This window comes from Malus domestica, chromosome 13 (assembly GCF_042453785.1).
Source record: "Malus domestica chromosome 13, GDT2T_hap1".
NCBI lineage: Eukaryota > Viridiplantae > Streptophyta > Magnoliopsida > Rosales > Rosaceae > Malus > Malus domestica.
In genome coordinates this window covers 13,730,633-13,747,229 of record NC_091673.1, presented here as the reverse complement: position 1 = coordinate 13,747,229, position 16,597 = coordinate 13,730,633, and the positions used below count along the sequence as shown (strand labels likewise).

The following is a 16,597-nucleotide window of genomic DNA, read 5'->3' as shown; positions in this document are numbered from 1 at the left end:
CTATTTGGCGCAATGTAGGTGTTTCCCAAATAGGTCAAACTAAACCAATCCAAACTAATTGTAGTTTGTCTCACCTTAATCCAAGTTTACTCTTTTTTTTTCTTGATACGAAAATATTCTAATCCTTTAGAGATTTGAGATAAGTCACACAATGGACCAACACAATAATTATATGTAAAACTTATCAGTAAAATGTTTCCTTATAATCACTAACCTATAGCTAGCCTAGCTACCACTTTACATTATCTATACACTAAAACTCAGTTCGGTCGGCACTGTTTTTCATTGTTCGTGAACAGTGAAATGGCGGAAATACCCTTTCTTTCTTCTCACTCCCATGTTCTGTTGTCTTGGTACAACAAAATTCCAGTTTTACCCATTTTGGCCACGGGTCACTCATCATTTAACCCTCTGTTTTTGTTCCTTTTCACGATCCTTCTTTCAGTTTTCGTTTCTTTCTTTCTTTCTTGGCCACGCGTCGATCATTGTCGAAGGTTCCCTGGGACTTTCTTCCCGACTTTTCCTTCCGTTTCCATTTTTCTCTCTATGGTCTTCTCTTTTCTCCTTTCCTCATCTGTCACTCTTCCTCTGATTCTTATCCTCCACTGAAACGTCAGAGACCAAAGCTTAAATATGGTTCTTGACACCGTTTGGACCTCGCAAGCTCGCACGTTCTCCTCTCTCTCTCTCTCTCTCTCTCTCTCTCTCTCTCTCTCTCTCTCTCTCTCTCTCTCTCTCTCTCTCTCTCTCCCTTCCTCCACTTCTATTTGGCTTCTGTGGTGGTGGGATATGACGATCAATGGTGAGTTTTTTCATCTGGGTTTTGCCTCATTGTGGATGAATTTTGTCTTTTGCTATGAAATTTGATTCGATTTTTTGAAAAGTTTAATGCTTGATGTAAATCTGCATCTGGGTTTTGTGTGGTAGATTGACTTAACCTCTTATATTGTCAAGGTTTTCTTGGCATTAAAGGTATGGATTTTTCTGTGTAGTAAATTGAACCTGGTTTGTAAAAATTTCAAAAGTTTGATGGATTAGGAATAAATTTTAAATCTTTGTCATGGTTTGATATACAAATGGATGATCATGATTAATTTTTGGGTTTAATTTAGCTGTTGATTATTGTGGATGAGTTGTAAAACTTCTTTTCTATTATGTGATATGTGCCTGTTATGTTTTTCTTATCTTGATTATATTTGATTGAGGTCATGATGATTTATGGGTATTTTTAAATATGATCCAGGTCTGAGCACTCTGGTTAGCAAGCCCACTTAGTTGAATCAGCTAAGTTTCATGTCTGACATCGACGTATAGCTTCCCACTGCCTTTGGTATGTTTTCTATTAATTCATAACTCAATTGAGTGTGTTTGTGCACTTGAATGCATGCATGTGTACCTAGATGCCCGAGAGATCATTTTTTAAATTGAATTCAATTGGATAACGTTTTTTAATCGAAAACATGGGTACCTAGATGCTCTAAAGATCATTTCAGTCATCAATATAGTACTGTTGTAATTTAATAGTTGTGCAGTTTGAGAATTGGTGTGTAGTTGTTTGTGGAATTCAAACAATTTATAGGTTACCACATTCACATCTCATAAGGAGATATTGACATAGATAAATGCAGTAGATTAATGTGACCATCTAAAAATCTGCACTGCATTCTATCACAACTCATTTTAATAACATTTATAATCTCATTTGTCATGCTAAAATTTTGGGCCTTTTTCTTTTAAAATTTTATGCGTACCGAGTGTAAACATTGTTGATAATGTCGTTGTTTACAATTCACAGTCAATGGACAGAACCTAGGGAAATAGTGAAAGAGTATGCAGGTATTTCCTCTGTTTTGGGTGAGTCTCAATTAACCAATGCATATAGTTTGCTTCATTCTATCACTACTCATTCTAATAACATTTATAATCTCATCTGTCATGCTAAAATTTTGGGCCTCTTTCTTTTAATTTTTTTTGCGTACCGAGGGTAAACATTGTTTATAATGTTGTTGTTTACAATTCACAGTCAATAGACAGAACCTAGGGAAAGAGTGAAAGAGTATGCATGTATTTCCTCTATTTTGCATGAGTCTCAATTGCCCAGTGCACCTATATTTGATAATAAAATTTAATACATAATTTGAATGGATCAAAGATTTTTTATTGTTGAAATGTTTGACTAAAGCTTTTAGACTCAATCAAATAACCGTTTATAAGAGATAACACACATGTAGGACCTATTGTAAAAGAAAAATAAACAAGGGTGAAATCATTGCTACAACTATAATTTGGTTTTGTCATTTATAGATGATATTCCTTGATAATTATCTAATAAAACTTAAATTTGAAATGTCTGCCACTTGCATTGTACTGAAATGTCTTTAATCTTTCACTTTTATACCATTACTCCAATATTTTCTAATGTAGATCCATGTGGCGTTTAGGAAACTAGAGTTTATGAGGTTTGAATATTTTCCATTTTTAGCTTAGTTTGGGTAGGGAATTTTGATGAATTTATGTTTTTTTTCCCTCTATTTTTCGATGTTTTCAGGTGGCTGGAGCTGAATATGGAGAAGGTTTTGAGACTTCTAGACCTATTGGACCTCTCAAGGTTTATGTGGTAAGGAATTTATGGAGTTTTATGTATGGTAGTGAAATTGTTTCTTTGTTATGTTGAATTTAATTTAATGGTTATACTTTATGTTGTTATGAATTACTGTTGTTGATTTTTACTCTTGAGTTGGATTTTTTGAACGACAAACTGCAAGGAGATTTTCATAAACTGATACGATATGCCATGAAACTGGATGAAGCTTATGGTCGTATATTCTCTTTTGACAATTTCGTGGTAAGTTTCTATAACACTCATTAGTTATGTGTTCCAGGTTCTGATGGCTAGAGGAATATCGTAGCTATCATGCTTTAACTGTGCAATTATTAAAAGATATCTAAATGCTTATCAGTGAGTTTTTCCGGCAAGTGTTTTCGAGTTTTTCGGTGAATTTTCTATCTTCATTTTATTTTTTAAGTTGCATGTAATAGTTTATGCTCAATGTAATTAGATCATGTAGGAAGACTAGCAAGTAGCAATGATGCTTCTTTTTAAGTTAGTTACTCTTCTTATTGCAGACAAAACCATTGAGATAATAACCTTGCATTTACATTCTTTCGAAGCAATCCATATGTCCATATTGGTAAGCATCATTTTCCTATTTTTCTTTTATTAAATATTTGATCAAATTGTAGTGTTTAAACCAACAATTTGTTACTATAAAGGTATTAGCTTCATTTATTCAAAGCCTAATTAGTTAATTTATAAATTTATCTTTGTAAAGTTTTCATGCTTGGATTTTAAATATCTTAGCAATTACCTCAAAATCTCTAATAAATTTACCCTTTTTTTTCTGTTGGAATTTTTGGAATTTTGGGTCATTGGAGAAAGAGGAAGAGTTTAGAGATCCCAAGAAGGAACATGGAAACTGCATCAGAGACTGTAGCTAAACTGAAACCAAATCCCCACCCAAAAGGTCAATTTTATTTATAGACTTTCAGAGACACTTCCATTGCCCTACCTTTGTCTCAGCTTCCCCCACACTGTTAAGTTTTGTTGCTTCTCCTTATCCTTCATTTATTACTGTAATTTTTCATGTTTTACAAATTATTTGAATTTTGGATATTTGATTTTTGTTTCATTATGTATTGGGGTTTGTTTGATTAATGTGTTCTGTTGTGTTGTGTGAAATTGCATTCTTTGTTTTGATGTGTTTTATTGGATATGTCAGAGTTATACAAATGCATGAACAACATATTACAATTTTGTGTTTAAAAGATATCCAGTTTACGATGTTTTTGAGTTTTTCAGCTACTTTGTTTTTTATTTTCAACCCAAATAATTAACTTGCACCATGTTGTTGCCTCTTTTTTGTATGCATTTTTCTGTGCACGCTTCATGCCGAAAGAAGAACGAGCAAGCCACTTTCTTGGAGGATTTGAAGGATCACATTGATGATTTTGTTAATGCATACTTGCTTCAAGATCACCGTGGAAAAGGTTTGTTCCCCTTTCGCATTTAATACTTATACGGCATGTCTGCAAATGTTTTCATTGTTCAATCGGTTTGCTTAGAATTTTGATTAGGTAATTTTGCATTTGTTTTTAGTTCTTTGGAATGTCCAAGAGTTGTCGCAGAGATGAGCAATGATACCAAGGTAATTGGAGTGAATTACCTTTGTAAAGTAACAAAATAAGAATTTTTTTGCAGCAAATAAAAATCTTTCCTATCATGAGATATTTTTATTTAGATTAATTAATGTTATTCTAACATATATTATTAGCTCAAATTCATATATTGCAGCCGATTTCTAATCCCGCAGCAACGCGGGCATTACTATCTAGTATATATCTAAAAATACACTAAGCCACATTGTTGTGTTAATGATGATGAGCTGCCAAGATATAAACCCATCTCCACCTTCAAAACACAACGACTAAAACGGTTGTATATATAAGCTACGTACACATCACATATGCACGCCACCAAATTACACCCGTGCAAACCACAGCTCCAACACAAACAAATAACAATTTTTTTTTTTTTTAAACAGCTTCCATTTCTTCCATTTGTCACATCTCTCTCCGCCTCATATTATTAAAGGGAGCTCGAGACATTAATTATTCTGTCTCGGTCTCTCTTGATCTGCCAATCTTTACATCTCCGAGACCTAACAACACACAAAATATAGAAAAATGGGTTGCGGGGAATCAAAGCTGGCGGTTGCCACCACCAACACCATCCTCCGCCGCAAGAAATCGAGTGTTGCCGATCCTTCCAAGAAGAGCAAAGACATAGAAATCGTCCTTGAAAACAATGACAGCGCCGCAAACTCATCGGTGCAACACCAACAACAACATGACCAACAAGAAGAACAAGTCAAGGAGGACAATGCGATTGCCAATAATGTTGGTGGTGGCGAGACGTCTGCGGTGGCCGATGATGTGAATGTGAATGTAAAGGACATAAAGGTAAATAACAAGGACGGAGAAGATGGTGGTAAGGAAGTATTGGAAAAAGGTGACAAAGAAGAGCACGACGGGGCCGCGGGGAGATTGATTTCGCATGGTTCTCCGAATCGTTTCTTTTCGTCGAGGAAATTGGATGAGGAGGGAATTGACGCGATTATTTCTGAGGGACGGTCTGGGACGTCGGACTATTATACTCCACGCCATGGAAGTAAGGGAAACTTGCACTTCAAGGTAGATGATGATATTGCAGAGGACGATAACGAATTAGATCTGCCGGCTGCAGAAACAAAAGCTCCAGTGGTGGAGACACAAAATAAGGGTTTGTAAACCTCAATGTTGCTTTATTTCAACATTTTAAAAAAAAACTATACATATTTGCATGCATACATGAACACGTCGAGTAGGTCTTATTTCTGAAAGGAATCATTCTCTTGCCGAACTGTGAATCTGACCTATTGATTGTGTCCAATTTAGCTACAAACGTATCAAGCAAATATGCCTAGTCTGACAATATAAACATACGTTTGGAAACGTGTATATTACCATCTAATGTAATGTCTGCTAATTTAATTTGTTTATTGTGTAGGTACAGAAGAGCCTGTAAACAAACCGGAGGAGAATTCGGTGAAGGAAACAGAAGTGGCAGTTACAATCACTGTTGAAGCCGAAGTGGCTGAAGCCGCTGAACCTGAAGTTTCAATCCCTGCTGAAGAAGTGAAGAATTAATCTGAATCTACAAATGCATGAGTGCAGGAACAATATGTGTGTGATTCCCCAGCCAAGGATGAGAAGACAAGCTAAGTGCGAAGGGCAGTTAAATTAGGAAATCTAAAGCTTCTCACTTAGCTTTTGCGTTTGTAATTGATCAATCACCTAGTTTCTATAGGTTTTCTGCTGTCCTACAAAGCTGATCTTGCTAATATGCATATAACATGTTACTTGAACAGAGAATATGTAGTAGTACGGTCTGTTGTATTCTTGGAATTACTTTCTGTTTCAAAATTTGTTCAATTTCGCTTTTATAGACCAAATTTGACCAAATTCAACCACTATTAATTAATGTAATAGGTAGACATGAATTAGACCGGTTAGCCATGACAGTATGTCAACCTCCTTGCACCTATATACTTGAATCTGCCTCCATGTAAATTAGAGTAATTTATAAAATCGTCTTACAGTAAAAATGAAGAAAATTTGACGGGAAGGCATTTCCTGGTGGTTTCCTATGCTTGAACCAGAAATGACATTTGAATTTTGGACCATCTTACTTGGTTAATTGATTAAGCCGCTTGAATTATAAGGGATGCTCGGTAGGTTAATTGATTAAACCCACTGGAAATGATCAGGTAATGTAGCGTCATTTGAGCAGCGTTACGTCAATGTGGTCTCGTTATAAAACCCGGTTGCACCTAAGATCTTCTCCTGGGTTGACAACCGAGCTAAACCGGTGAGCCCAAAGATCCAAAAGTATTTGATCTAATAAGTAATTGGTATGCTTATTATTACCAGGAGAAGGGGCAAAGTATAGCATTTCTGCGTAGGGAACAACCATTATATACACAACACAATGTCAGCATTCAAATCCCAAAGAATGAAGATGAGCACATTCATATATACACAAGTCATCCGCAGCCCCATCGCAACCCACGATATTCATCAGCTATGGCTTCTGAAAAGCAAGAGCTTTTAGGCATACAACGAAACAGCTTTCCCAGGACATATACCTAGGCTACAACTGACCTCTCTTAGATTTTTCCAAGCAAAAACATGACCAGCAATCTACAGAGGTTTTGCCCCAGTGTCTGGCGCTACGTTCAACTTGAGAACAGAAGTTGCAGGATCTCTGGACAGTATAAAATTTCCTCCAAGATCTGTTCTGCTGTACTCTGCTACACCAGTACCCATCACAATTTTGCACCGTCTCCATGTCTTGGCCATTAAGTCAACACCATAATAAACTAAATGGTCCGAAATGCTGTTCCCACTCACTGACCTGCAAAAGCGTCCCAAGAACTTGTATCATATTTTTGGGATCAGAATATTCTTTTTTACTTCGTTATTTTATTATTATTCTAACCATAGAAGACTGCACCAGCGAGCTACTATGTGCTGAAACATGATGAAAGAACAGAATCAAAGAGACAACTCTCAATGCTATCACAACGAAAAATTGGATTACCTGCTGCACGTTGGGTCCTCGCCTGAATCATCACAGATTTTCTCAACTTCATAAACAAGACTTTCAACTTCAAGGTTATAAAGCCACACCTAGAATCAGAATAAGGCTTTCATTGGTCTGAAGAGAAAGAAACTCCCAAAAAAAAGTCCTAAATATACGAAATTATGATCCAAGTGCCGTGTGCAAGTGTATATCAAGTAGTCGTATTCGATAATATTCATCCACCTATTCAAAATATGACCAGAACAATTTGGATATCGTCTGACAATATTCTCATGACTTACAAATATTTCATATAATCTTAAGCTATTCAGAAATAATTGGTTGTATATAAAGAGCATAAAAATTGAAACCTTAGCCACAAACAGACATTTTACAAGAAACTACTTAATCAGTTTATTTTCTGATTGATCTTAAAGGCTTTGAATTGAATGTGTAACTAATCCACCTCTGTGGGCTAGAAAAACATAAAATACTGAAAATTTGCCACAGATAGATTTGTTAGAAGAAACTAATGAATCAGTTTATTTTCTAATAGATCTTATAGGTTTCAAAGTCAAGGAATAAGTAATCCAGCAATGCCAGCTAAGAGAATACCTCTCGTGGAAAGTGGTGGTATGTCTTCTGAGGAAAATAAGTATAGTATGGAGGTAAATGAGGCACCATATCATGTGCATTTGTTACTCGAATACTATTTGGTACAAGTGTACTATAGTATGATGCAAAAGCTGCATTACCGATACGAGGTTGTCCAAATGTCATAACTTGAACATTTTTCTCTTTCTGATTGACCTGGGAATTAAAAAAAAAAACATTAAATGTTGCAGGTTTGAAGAACATGCTTCCAGAATAGACTATAATTTCAGCAAGCAGTGAATGCAATTAAACTATTCAAACACCCTTCTGGAACAAGTTCAACATTTTATGCCATTCAAGAAATGTTGTTGGCATACTACCATATCTTGATCAGTTAAAATGAAAGGGAAAAAAAACCAATCAAAGCTCAATTGGCAATAACCAAGTTTATAAAACACATGAATCAGGCTCTGACAGGTATACTGAAAACCGAAAACAAGATGAACAATGGTGAAAGAAAAACTCAAACATATCTTGCAAAATGGAGACTGGCTTAATTATGATTACCCTTAGATCAAGAGCACAAAATGAAGCCATTGCCCCTCCCATTGAATGTCCTGTAACTATGATGCCGATATCTCCATAATATTCCCTGGCTCTTTCCACAGCATTTAGAATTCCAGGGCGTATGGTTGTGTTGTGGTAAGCACTATAAAACCCGTGGTGCACCTAAAACAGAAAAAGAATGAGAACTGATACTTTACATTCCAGCAAGCAACAAAGTAGAGAAACTTTACTGCAATACCATATTACCATTGCATCAGGCATGCCAGGGTAATCTAGATCAAGTTGTTTCCAAAATAAGTCTTCAATCCAATTCTGTATGCTGTACACATAAAGTAAATCCACTAATCAACAAATTCTGGGAAAAGGGCAAATCAGATTGCCCATAGAGATACATATAGTTATATTTAAAGGAAAAGCAAACGAATGTAGATATAATTTTCCATTACGTTCTGAATCCACATCCTTATTCATGTATTTTTCAATTTTCTCTTCACCTATGTCATAGTTTAGGCTCAATAAATAATTCAGCAGAAACTTTAATTGAGAATGATAAATACTCTAGCACCGCACCTGTGTTCCTGAGTCCCTCTAAATGCAATTATAATAGCATTGGGATCTTGTGCCACTCCAACAAAAGCCTAGAAAAAGTAATGACTATGTCATACAGAGGCAACAAAGAAATAACTTTAACACATAAAACCAGGCTGAACTATGAAATCGCACCTGTAAGCAATGCTGGACATCAACAATAATCTCTATCATTTCAAACCCCTGTTCCATTGAAATGAGGAATAAGGGCAACGATTTTCAAGCCTAAGAATTTCAAATTAATCAGAAACGCCTCAGTACCTTAATCAAATCATTACAGCATGAGCATGTCCAAGTAAACAGCTCTGACAAATCTGACAAATAAACCTACAAGAGCAGAAATTGATTTCAATTGTTAAGGACCTTATAGCAGGTACATACTAATAATTCAAATCTTGACATATAATCCAGAAAATCTCCATTTGGTTTCCTCATTGTTTAGACGGATTCAATACTTCCCATAAACCAACCTTTTTCTATGTCACAATTACAACATACCATGACTGACAAGTGACAACGCATATGGTAAAGATTTGCAAGGGAAATGGTGAGGCTAAATGTTTCTGTAACATAAATTTCTAAATGTTTCTGTAACATAAATTTCTAAATGTTTCTGTAACATATATTTTTACAAACCAAATCCCCATAAATGGTGACACAAGCAAAAATCTGATGAAACTTACTGTAGAAGCATATCGCACTAGTATAGTGGCAAGCGTATGATTGTATATGGGGCCACAATCGTTGTGCTTAATTTTCAGTTCTGCATTTGTAAGAAGAAATTACTCCCGTTAAAATGGGTCCGAGAAGTTCAAAACAACTAAATTCTGCTTCCAACTATTTTGATCTATAATTCTGCACACCAAAAACAAAACAAAAATACACAAAGAATCTGCAGTACACCACCAGTTTATAATGGTACAGTTCTCATCACATATTATCTTCTCCTAAGTGAATATAGAACCTCTTTAGTCCCTAACAGACTGATACCAAATCATCCTTTAGTAATCTATGAGAAGGTAAAACCAACAAGCACCACATTGTTGCAAAGGCATTCATAGACAGTTTGCAAATTCTTTTCTAAATAGCACTTCTATTCATAAGCGCTTTTACTGAAAGTGCTTCTATTAAATGGATTTCATAAATCACCACTCCAGGAAGCACTTTCACTTTCAAAACTGCGAAGCACTTTTAACTTTCTCTACCAAACCTTGTCATAAGGGTTTTTGGTTTGCTTAGCTATTCTAAAAGCACTTCCAAACTAGAATAATGACTCTAATGACCCATTGAATCCCCTGAACTAATTCTTCTCCAACCATCAAATTCCCTTCAAACCCAATTTACAATTTCGATATACGCAACGAAAAAGCCTCTAATCAACCGCCATGAACTTAAACCTGTTTAATAAAACATAAAAGATAAAACTTTTGATGCAAAAATTGAAATATTACCTCTCCCAGCAGAGAAAACAAACATCCACGTTAATATTACCAATACCAGCCATCTTCTTTTCTCCATGGCCTGATAATTTCACAGCAAAGAAAAACAAATTAGGGCACAATTCAGCAATTATTAGTTTCAAGCAATCCGAAAATTAGAGAAACCGACCAACGCCACGACGTCCCACTCCACTCACCCCAACCCGGCGGCGGCTTCGGAGCTCCGAAGACTATCGAATATAGGCGGATTTTGCGACCGTGCAACCGTGGCGTGCTATGATCGCGACGCACCGTTTCGAAGCTCTTGCGGTGGTGGTTGGCAACGCGGTAAGATTGTAGAGGGAGACCGAAGAAAAGCAGTTGACGAGGCAAAAGAGAAAACTAGTTTGTTTTTTTTGTGTAGACTTCCGAAATTATCCTTTACTTATCTGTTCTTTAGCCGTTGATCTTGTCTCTATGTGTCTTTGAGGGCCACGATTGGAGGGTAATTACGGTAAGTTGCCGGTATTTGAAGCGTGTGGAATTGCACGTGCTGATGTGTAATTTAATTTCGTATAGGATTGGGTTTGGATCACATGAATTTTCACCCTTGCTAATTATTATATCTTTTAATTTGTTGACCAATTTGATCATTTCAACATATCTTTTGATCGTGAAATTATTTTGTTCTTCGATCGAATCGATATTTTATTTTAAAATACAGAAATGAAGTTTTGAACGGGGAAAACACACTTGCTCTAAGTAATGTATTTATGTTTACGCCTCCATATGTAAATCGGATTTGGATCCTCTCCTGAGCTCAACTTGTTGAGCCTCCTGAGTACATCATAAGGGCCGTTGAATTTTGATTCAACAGCTACAAATATGGAGTTCCTTTAAAAGTTATAATAATTGTAGCCGTTTGATCAAAATCCAACGACCCGTGTAATTTGCTCAGACTAAGCTCGAGAGATGATCCAAATCCATTTAAATCAATTAGAAGCAAACGACGTCCAAAATAAGTCTAGATTGTACAGACTACCTATTGGCCTTACGATTCTTAACTTCCCAATATTGAAAAACATCTCTTTAATTCGATTCCTCATTTTATTAAATAAGGAAATAGTTAAGTCAAGATTTTGATAAATGAAACTCAATTGTATCTAAATCAAATTGAGAAGCGTAGCGGTACTATTTTATTAAAGGAATAAATTTTGTATGGATACTTTGGAGAAAGGGAATTTTTTGAAATGTCAAATGAATTTATACACTTTTTTCAATTTGTCATATGAATTAAAATTTTAAATGATCCGTCATATCAACATTCTAAAATATTTAATTTTATATCTTACCTTAACTTCGTTAAGCTTTCCATCTAACACAAAAAGGGGTTGGGATGTGATGATTTGATGGTTTTTTGTTCAAAAAAGGGAACAATATGCACACTTTTTTATGTGTTTCGAATTGAAGATGGCTAAAAAATAGTCATTAAGGACCATCCAATCTATGGTAAAGTTGGATGAAATTTTTCATGTTGCCTTTGTTTGTGACAATGAGATTTTGATTCTTCTGCTTGTGGACTAATATTTTTTTTATTATCGTCGCAATGAAATAAAAGAGATTGCCATGATTGATTATGACCATTTTATGGACATCATGGACCACGTTGAATTCGCAAATCTTTCAATTAACCACAACTCCACATTAGTAAGTCTAATGTGTTGTAGGCATAATTTATTTGAACAATTATAGAGGGCATAGAGAGAAGGGTGCGACAATAGTAGAGAGAAAGAGAGAGGTGTAATTATGAGGTGTGTTCTATTCCACCCCATTGTGCATTTATTTATAGTAGTAGAGAAGGTTAATTCCTTACCCTAATAGGATTACAACTTTAATAGGATAATATATAGTCTAAGAGATATGGTAGAATCCCATAAGGATATCCTATATATGTTAGGATTTACACAATCACATTCCTAATCTAATAGGACTGCAACACTCCCCCTTGAGTGTGTAAATATTCAAACAATGGCGCATTAAGTCTTAAGTGATGAAGTAAGTACAGTTGATGAAGTCGTCCGCACAATGAGCGAATGCGAGTCTCAAAACAACAGAATAATGCATAAAATGTATAACTCACAAAACCTCGCTATGGTAAAACCCAATGTGGGAGAAAAACTCATAGACTAATGAGAAAAGTGAGAAGTTGCATTAAGTTAAAACTATACGTCTTCTGGACACAAGTAGAAGAGTTCACAAAGGTATGATTAGCCTAGGATGGATGCCTCGTCAAAACCTAGATAGATAGCAAAAACCTAGTGTGAAAAATGCTCCTAATTGTAGGGAAAAAAAGTACATTAAGATCAAGTGAGTATACTTCTGGATACCCCTCCTGAGTTTGACAGAACTTCCAAATGACAACTACAAGCATTGCATATGAATAATTAGGCATACCAATTCATCGGACAAGCTTCTGGAAGGTTGACTTCATCAGTGACGTAGTGTAGAGGTCAGCAAGGTTGTCTAGGATCGACTTGCATGACTTCAATATCATGATGCTTTACTGATGTGATGTAGATTTCATTGATATATCATGTCTTGGTCGGGTGGATACATGTGACATAGTCTTTATGGATCGTCGTTGGGACTCAACGATGGATGAAAAACAACAAGTACTTCGAATATGCTCAACAAGAACTCCTAAACATGTCTCACGTGTGGCATAGTGAAGTGAGGTGAGTCTTGGAACGATTCGAAGATTTCGCAACTAAGGTCATATCATAGACCTCCAAGATATTGCGATATCCCTTAATGGTAAAGACATAACCATTTGGGGATTTTGCCTTGTGCATGTTTGATAAGTAACCAGCGTTAGCATAACAAACAAGGCAAGCATCATTTCGATGATCAGGGGGGTTGGATCCGTTTAAGATGCGTTGAGATTTGCCCAAATTCGTTGTACCTTCAGGGTACGTCTTTAATACCAATTCAGTGGTTACGTGTAGGCGCGGTGCTGCATCTTTACCAATAGATCAACAGCGAAATAGATGTCTTGTCTATTACAATGAGCTAAGTACAACAAAGCACAAAGTTGAACTCATACATGGAATTTCGGATTCCATAACCTCTTCAAGGGTCTCATTTGCATATAACGTATGGACGATCACATGTATACTCAAAAGTAACACCTTCAGAGTGTAGTTTGACTGGTAGACCAAAGTACCATCAGAACAATACTTGAACTTCAAGTCAAGGTATAAACAAGTTTTCCCAAGATCCTTCATCTTAAATTTCATCTTCAGGTGCGAGGCAGTTTTCTCAAGCTCTTCTAGAGTCTTAATGATATTCGTGTCGACGACATAAACTGAAACTCTAGCAATTTAAAATAAGACTTCATAGTTTAACACACAAGGGTATTCATTCATATCCCTTACTGATTAAATAATCATTTAGACGGGTATACGACATCCGTCAGATTGTTTCAATCTGTAAGTGAACGCCTCAAACAAGTTATGTTCCGTGGTTTGGAACTATTTGAACTAGTCCATGTAATTATTCGGGAACTTACATGTAAATCTCTATATCTATATCCCCATGGAGAAAACACTAACCACATTCATAATGCTGCTATCAATCACTGGCATTTGAGAGAAACCTTACGTCGTAAGGTGTGCATCATATCACATTATTTCATTCATCTCATTATGCTTCATTTCCCACTTGTAACACAACATGGTTACCTTGGGCAGTGTAGGAACGATAAGTCAAAAACACACTTTGGTAAAGAATTTGATATGGATTGTAATTTCGATTGTCCAATCAGTTCTACATTGTCACTTAATCAACGGAACACGGTTCAATATCGTCGTTTTTCATTTATGTTGGTAGCTACCATATAAGTGAAAACATCATCAGTGGTAATCTCATTTCAATTCCATTAACTCATCCAAACTAGTATACTAGACCAAGAACTTCAAGTCTCGGGAGTAATCCGAATTAATCTCATAAGATGGAAATGATTTGAGACATTGATCAATTATAGATTCATTTTGTGTAGTGTCTTCCTCTTCTAAAGAAGTGAATCCTATGAACTGAGTGATATGTCGTGCTTCAGGCCATGACATATTGATTGGCTATCCGTCGGTGTACCAGACAATCCAATAAGGGCGTCCAAACCGTACAACAGATGCGGCATACCTTCCTGTGATGTTGACTCGACGTCCGTTAAGTACATCTATCCTTCCATACATGTTTGCAGCTGGTATATGATTTCATCACTTTAGCTAGATCAGAGGAATGCATCTGGATCAACATTCTGAAAGTTAAAATTCATCGTACTTGCTTATCCCACTTGTGCGGTATGGGGATCGAGATGAGACATAGTGGACAACATCCACACAAATTCGCGCCGTTCTATAGGAACGTTGACGTTCTTATATCCTCCTAACAGCTGGAAAAATGTCTCATTGAAGTGACAATCCGCAAATGAACTGTAAAGAGATCACATGCAAAGGCTCTGAGAGAGCTAGTGTGAAGGAGAATCTTAATTAACAAAGATTCACATCCTTCTTTTGATGACTCATATTGGTACATTGCGGCGGCACAACTTGACATGTGGAATGCACACCCAAAACGCATAAATATGAAGCATCAAGTTCGTAACCAATAACCAACTGTAATGTTGAATAGGTTGGGTGGCAATGGCTTCAAGGCAAACCAACATAGCTGCGTACAAGATTGCATAACCCTAGGCAGAAACCGAAAACTTGGTATGTTCACCAAGGTCCAGGCGATCATTTAAATTACGCTTTATGATCATTATGCGAGGTTATTTAGGGTGAACATGGGAATTCGATATTCAATTACAAACCCAAAAGACATGTAATACTTTATAAAAAACCATCAATATAAACTCTCCAATATTATCCAATCTCCTACACTTTAAGGGATAAGTAGGGTGGTGAACCCTTAAAATCGGCCTGGAGGTTTAGCAGCAATGTGTGTGGACAAGCATGTGACCAGTTTGTTGATTCATCAACCAAAATCATAAGTATTTATATGGTCTGCATTTTGGTTGGATTAGTCCACATATATTCCCTTGAATCCACTGTGAAAAAGGGTCGTTTCGTATCTTTGCGATGGATGATTTAGAAAATCAATTTCCCTAATGAGCAAGCTTGGTAAAGTGTGCTTGTAGGCACGAGATCTTTATTTCAAGTAAGGAGATGCGTTGTATCATCATTGTTCGACATAAGTGTCCCAAAATGTTGTGCCAAAACAAGTAAACTACTCAAATCACCTGGCTCCAGGCCGGCCACATGTGGTGTGTTCCCAGTTGGGAGGTAGCCTATTAGCCCTAAATCAAAGCTTTAGGCTCATTTTTGGATGTGGTGCAAAGATATTTTACTCTAATTTCTTCAGTGGTTTCATTTATGATCATTGTCATCTCGAATATCCTTTAAAACTCAATGACGTTCTTCCGGAACGGGAAGAATATAAGGTCTCTGACATGGTAATTCAGTATCATTCATATAACGAGGAGCGTGCTAATGCTCTTAACCAGGTTGGATGGACCTGAAGTCATTGTTAAAGATGTGATTTAGGTGTAAAGTTAGTGTGCGTAGTATCGCATTCATCTAAACAACTAACTTTCCCACATTCCTACATAATCACGTGTTTAATTGAATTCGGTCACATGTATACAAGAAACACGATTCAATTAACTCGTATTCGAGGGCAATATCACTAAGATTATCCATAACGAAAAACAAACACCAAACTTGAATCCAAGAATATGGAAAAATGTTCACAAAGTAAATGGTTTACTAAAGGGATTCGGCCAACAAGGTCATCCATGTCAAAATTTTGCTCTTCCAACAGTGTTCGGTGAAGCCAAATTAGTCTCACATATTGACTACGAGAATGGTACTCCTTAACGACATTGGTAGGGGCATAAACAGGTACATAACTAATGATATATTTCATCGAGACGGAAGTAGATTCTGTAGGGTTAAGGTTTGGAAATATTATCCCTTATTCTTCAAGTTTTAGGTCTTAGATGCCGAGTATCATGCTTCGGGCATGATGCCACACCTTGGTAGGCCCTGATTCTACCATAGGTTGTAAAAACAAACTCGAAATTGGATTGTGAGAGAGACATACTCAAAATTGGATTCGGTAGGCTCTAGCCAAAGTTAGAGGGGTCTGTTCGGTAGGCCTCTACCGAAACAGAGTAGTATCGTTTGGTACA

The 16,597-nt window shown here is 36.3% G+C and overlaps 2 protein-coding genes across 4 annotated transcripts; one reads left to right on the top strand and one right to left on the bottom strand.

The window, feature by feature from the left end:
- The first annotated feature begins 4,609 nt into the window (after nucleotides 1-4,609).
- Nucleotides 4,610-5,970, top strand: LOC108175110 (uncharacterized). 2 transcript variants are annotated; one of them, XM_029091393.2, is made up of 2 exons: nucleotides 4,610-5,338; nucleotides 5,612-5,970. In XM_029091393.2, the coding sequence occupies exons 1-2, from the start codon at nucleotides 4,744-4,746 to the stop codon at nucleotides 5,743-5,745; spliced, it is 729 nt and encodes a 242-aa protein (XP_028947226.1). In that variant the 5' UTR covers nucleotides 4,610-4,743; the 3' UTR covers nucleotides 5,746-5,970. The 2 variants fall into 2 exon arrangements, with proteins under 2 accessions (XP_028947226.1, XP_017192428.2); XM_017336939.3 differs by having other exon boundaries at nucleotides 5,606-5,970.
- Nucleotides 5,971-6,489: 519 nt separating this feature from the next.
- Nucleotides 6,490-10,743, bottom strand: LOC103453028 (lipase-like). Of its 2 annotated transcripts, none has more exons than XM_008392559.3 (11): nucleotides 10,566-10,743; nucleotides 10,381-10,450; nucleotides 9,613-9,692; nucleotides 9,191-9,256; nucleotides 9,065-9,112; nucleotides 8,912-8,979; nucleotides 8,588-8,660; nucleotides 8,342-8,503; nucleotides 7,796-7,990; nucleotides 7,199-7,287; nucleotides 6,490-7,012 (listed from the first exon to the last, which is right to left on the bottom strand). In XM_008392559.3, exons 2-11 carry the CDS (start codon nucleotides 10,445-10,447, stop codon nucleotides 6,799-6,801), a joined length of 1,062 nt encoding a protein of 353 aa, XP_008390781.2. In that variant the 5' UTR covers nucleotides 10,448-10,450; nucleotides 10,566-10,743; the 3' UTR covers nucleotides 6,490-6,798. The 2 variants fall into 2 exon arrangements, with proteins under 2 accessions (XP_008390781.2, XP_028947225.1); XM_029091392.2 differs by having other exon boundaries at nucleotides 10,538-10,724.
- Nucleotides 10,744-16,597: the final 5,854 nt, after the last annotated feature.

Coding starts and splice junctions, on each gene's coding strand:
- LOC108175110 (XM_017336939.3), top strand. CDS start 4,744: ATGGGTTGCGGGGAATCAAAGCTGGCGGTTGCCACCACCAACACCATC. Junction 5,339..5,605: donor GGTGGAGACACAAAATAAGG/GTTTGTAAACCT, acceptor TTTATTGTGTAG/GTACAGAAGAGCCTGTAAAC.
- LOC103453028 (XM_008392559.3), bottom strand. CDS start 10,447: ATGGAGAAAAGAAGATGGCTGGTATTGGTAATATTAACGTGGATGTTT. Junction 9,693..10,380: donor TGTTTTCTCTGCTGGGAGAG/GTAATATTTCAA, acceptor TTACAAATGCAG/AACTGAAAATTAAGCACAAC. Junction 8,504..8,587: donor CTGGCATGCCTGATGCAATG/GTAATATGGTAT, acceptor TTTCTGTTTTAG/GTGCACCACGGGTTTTATAG.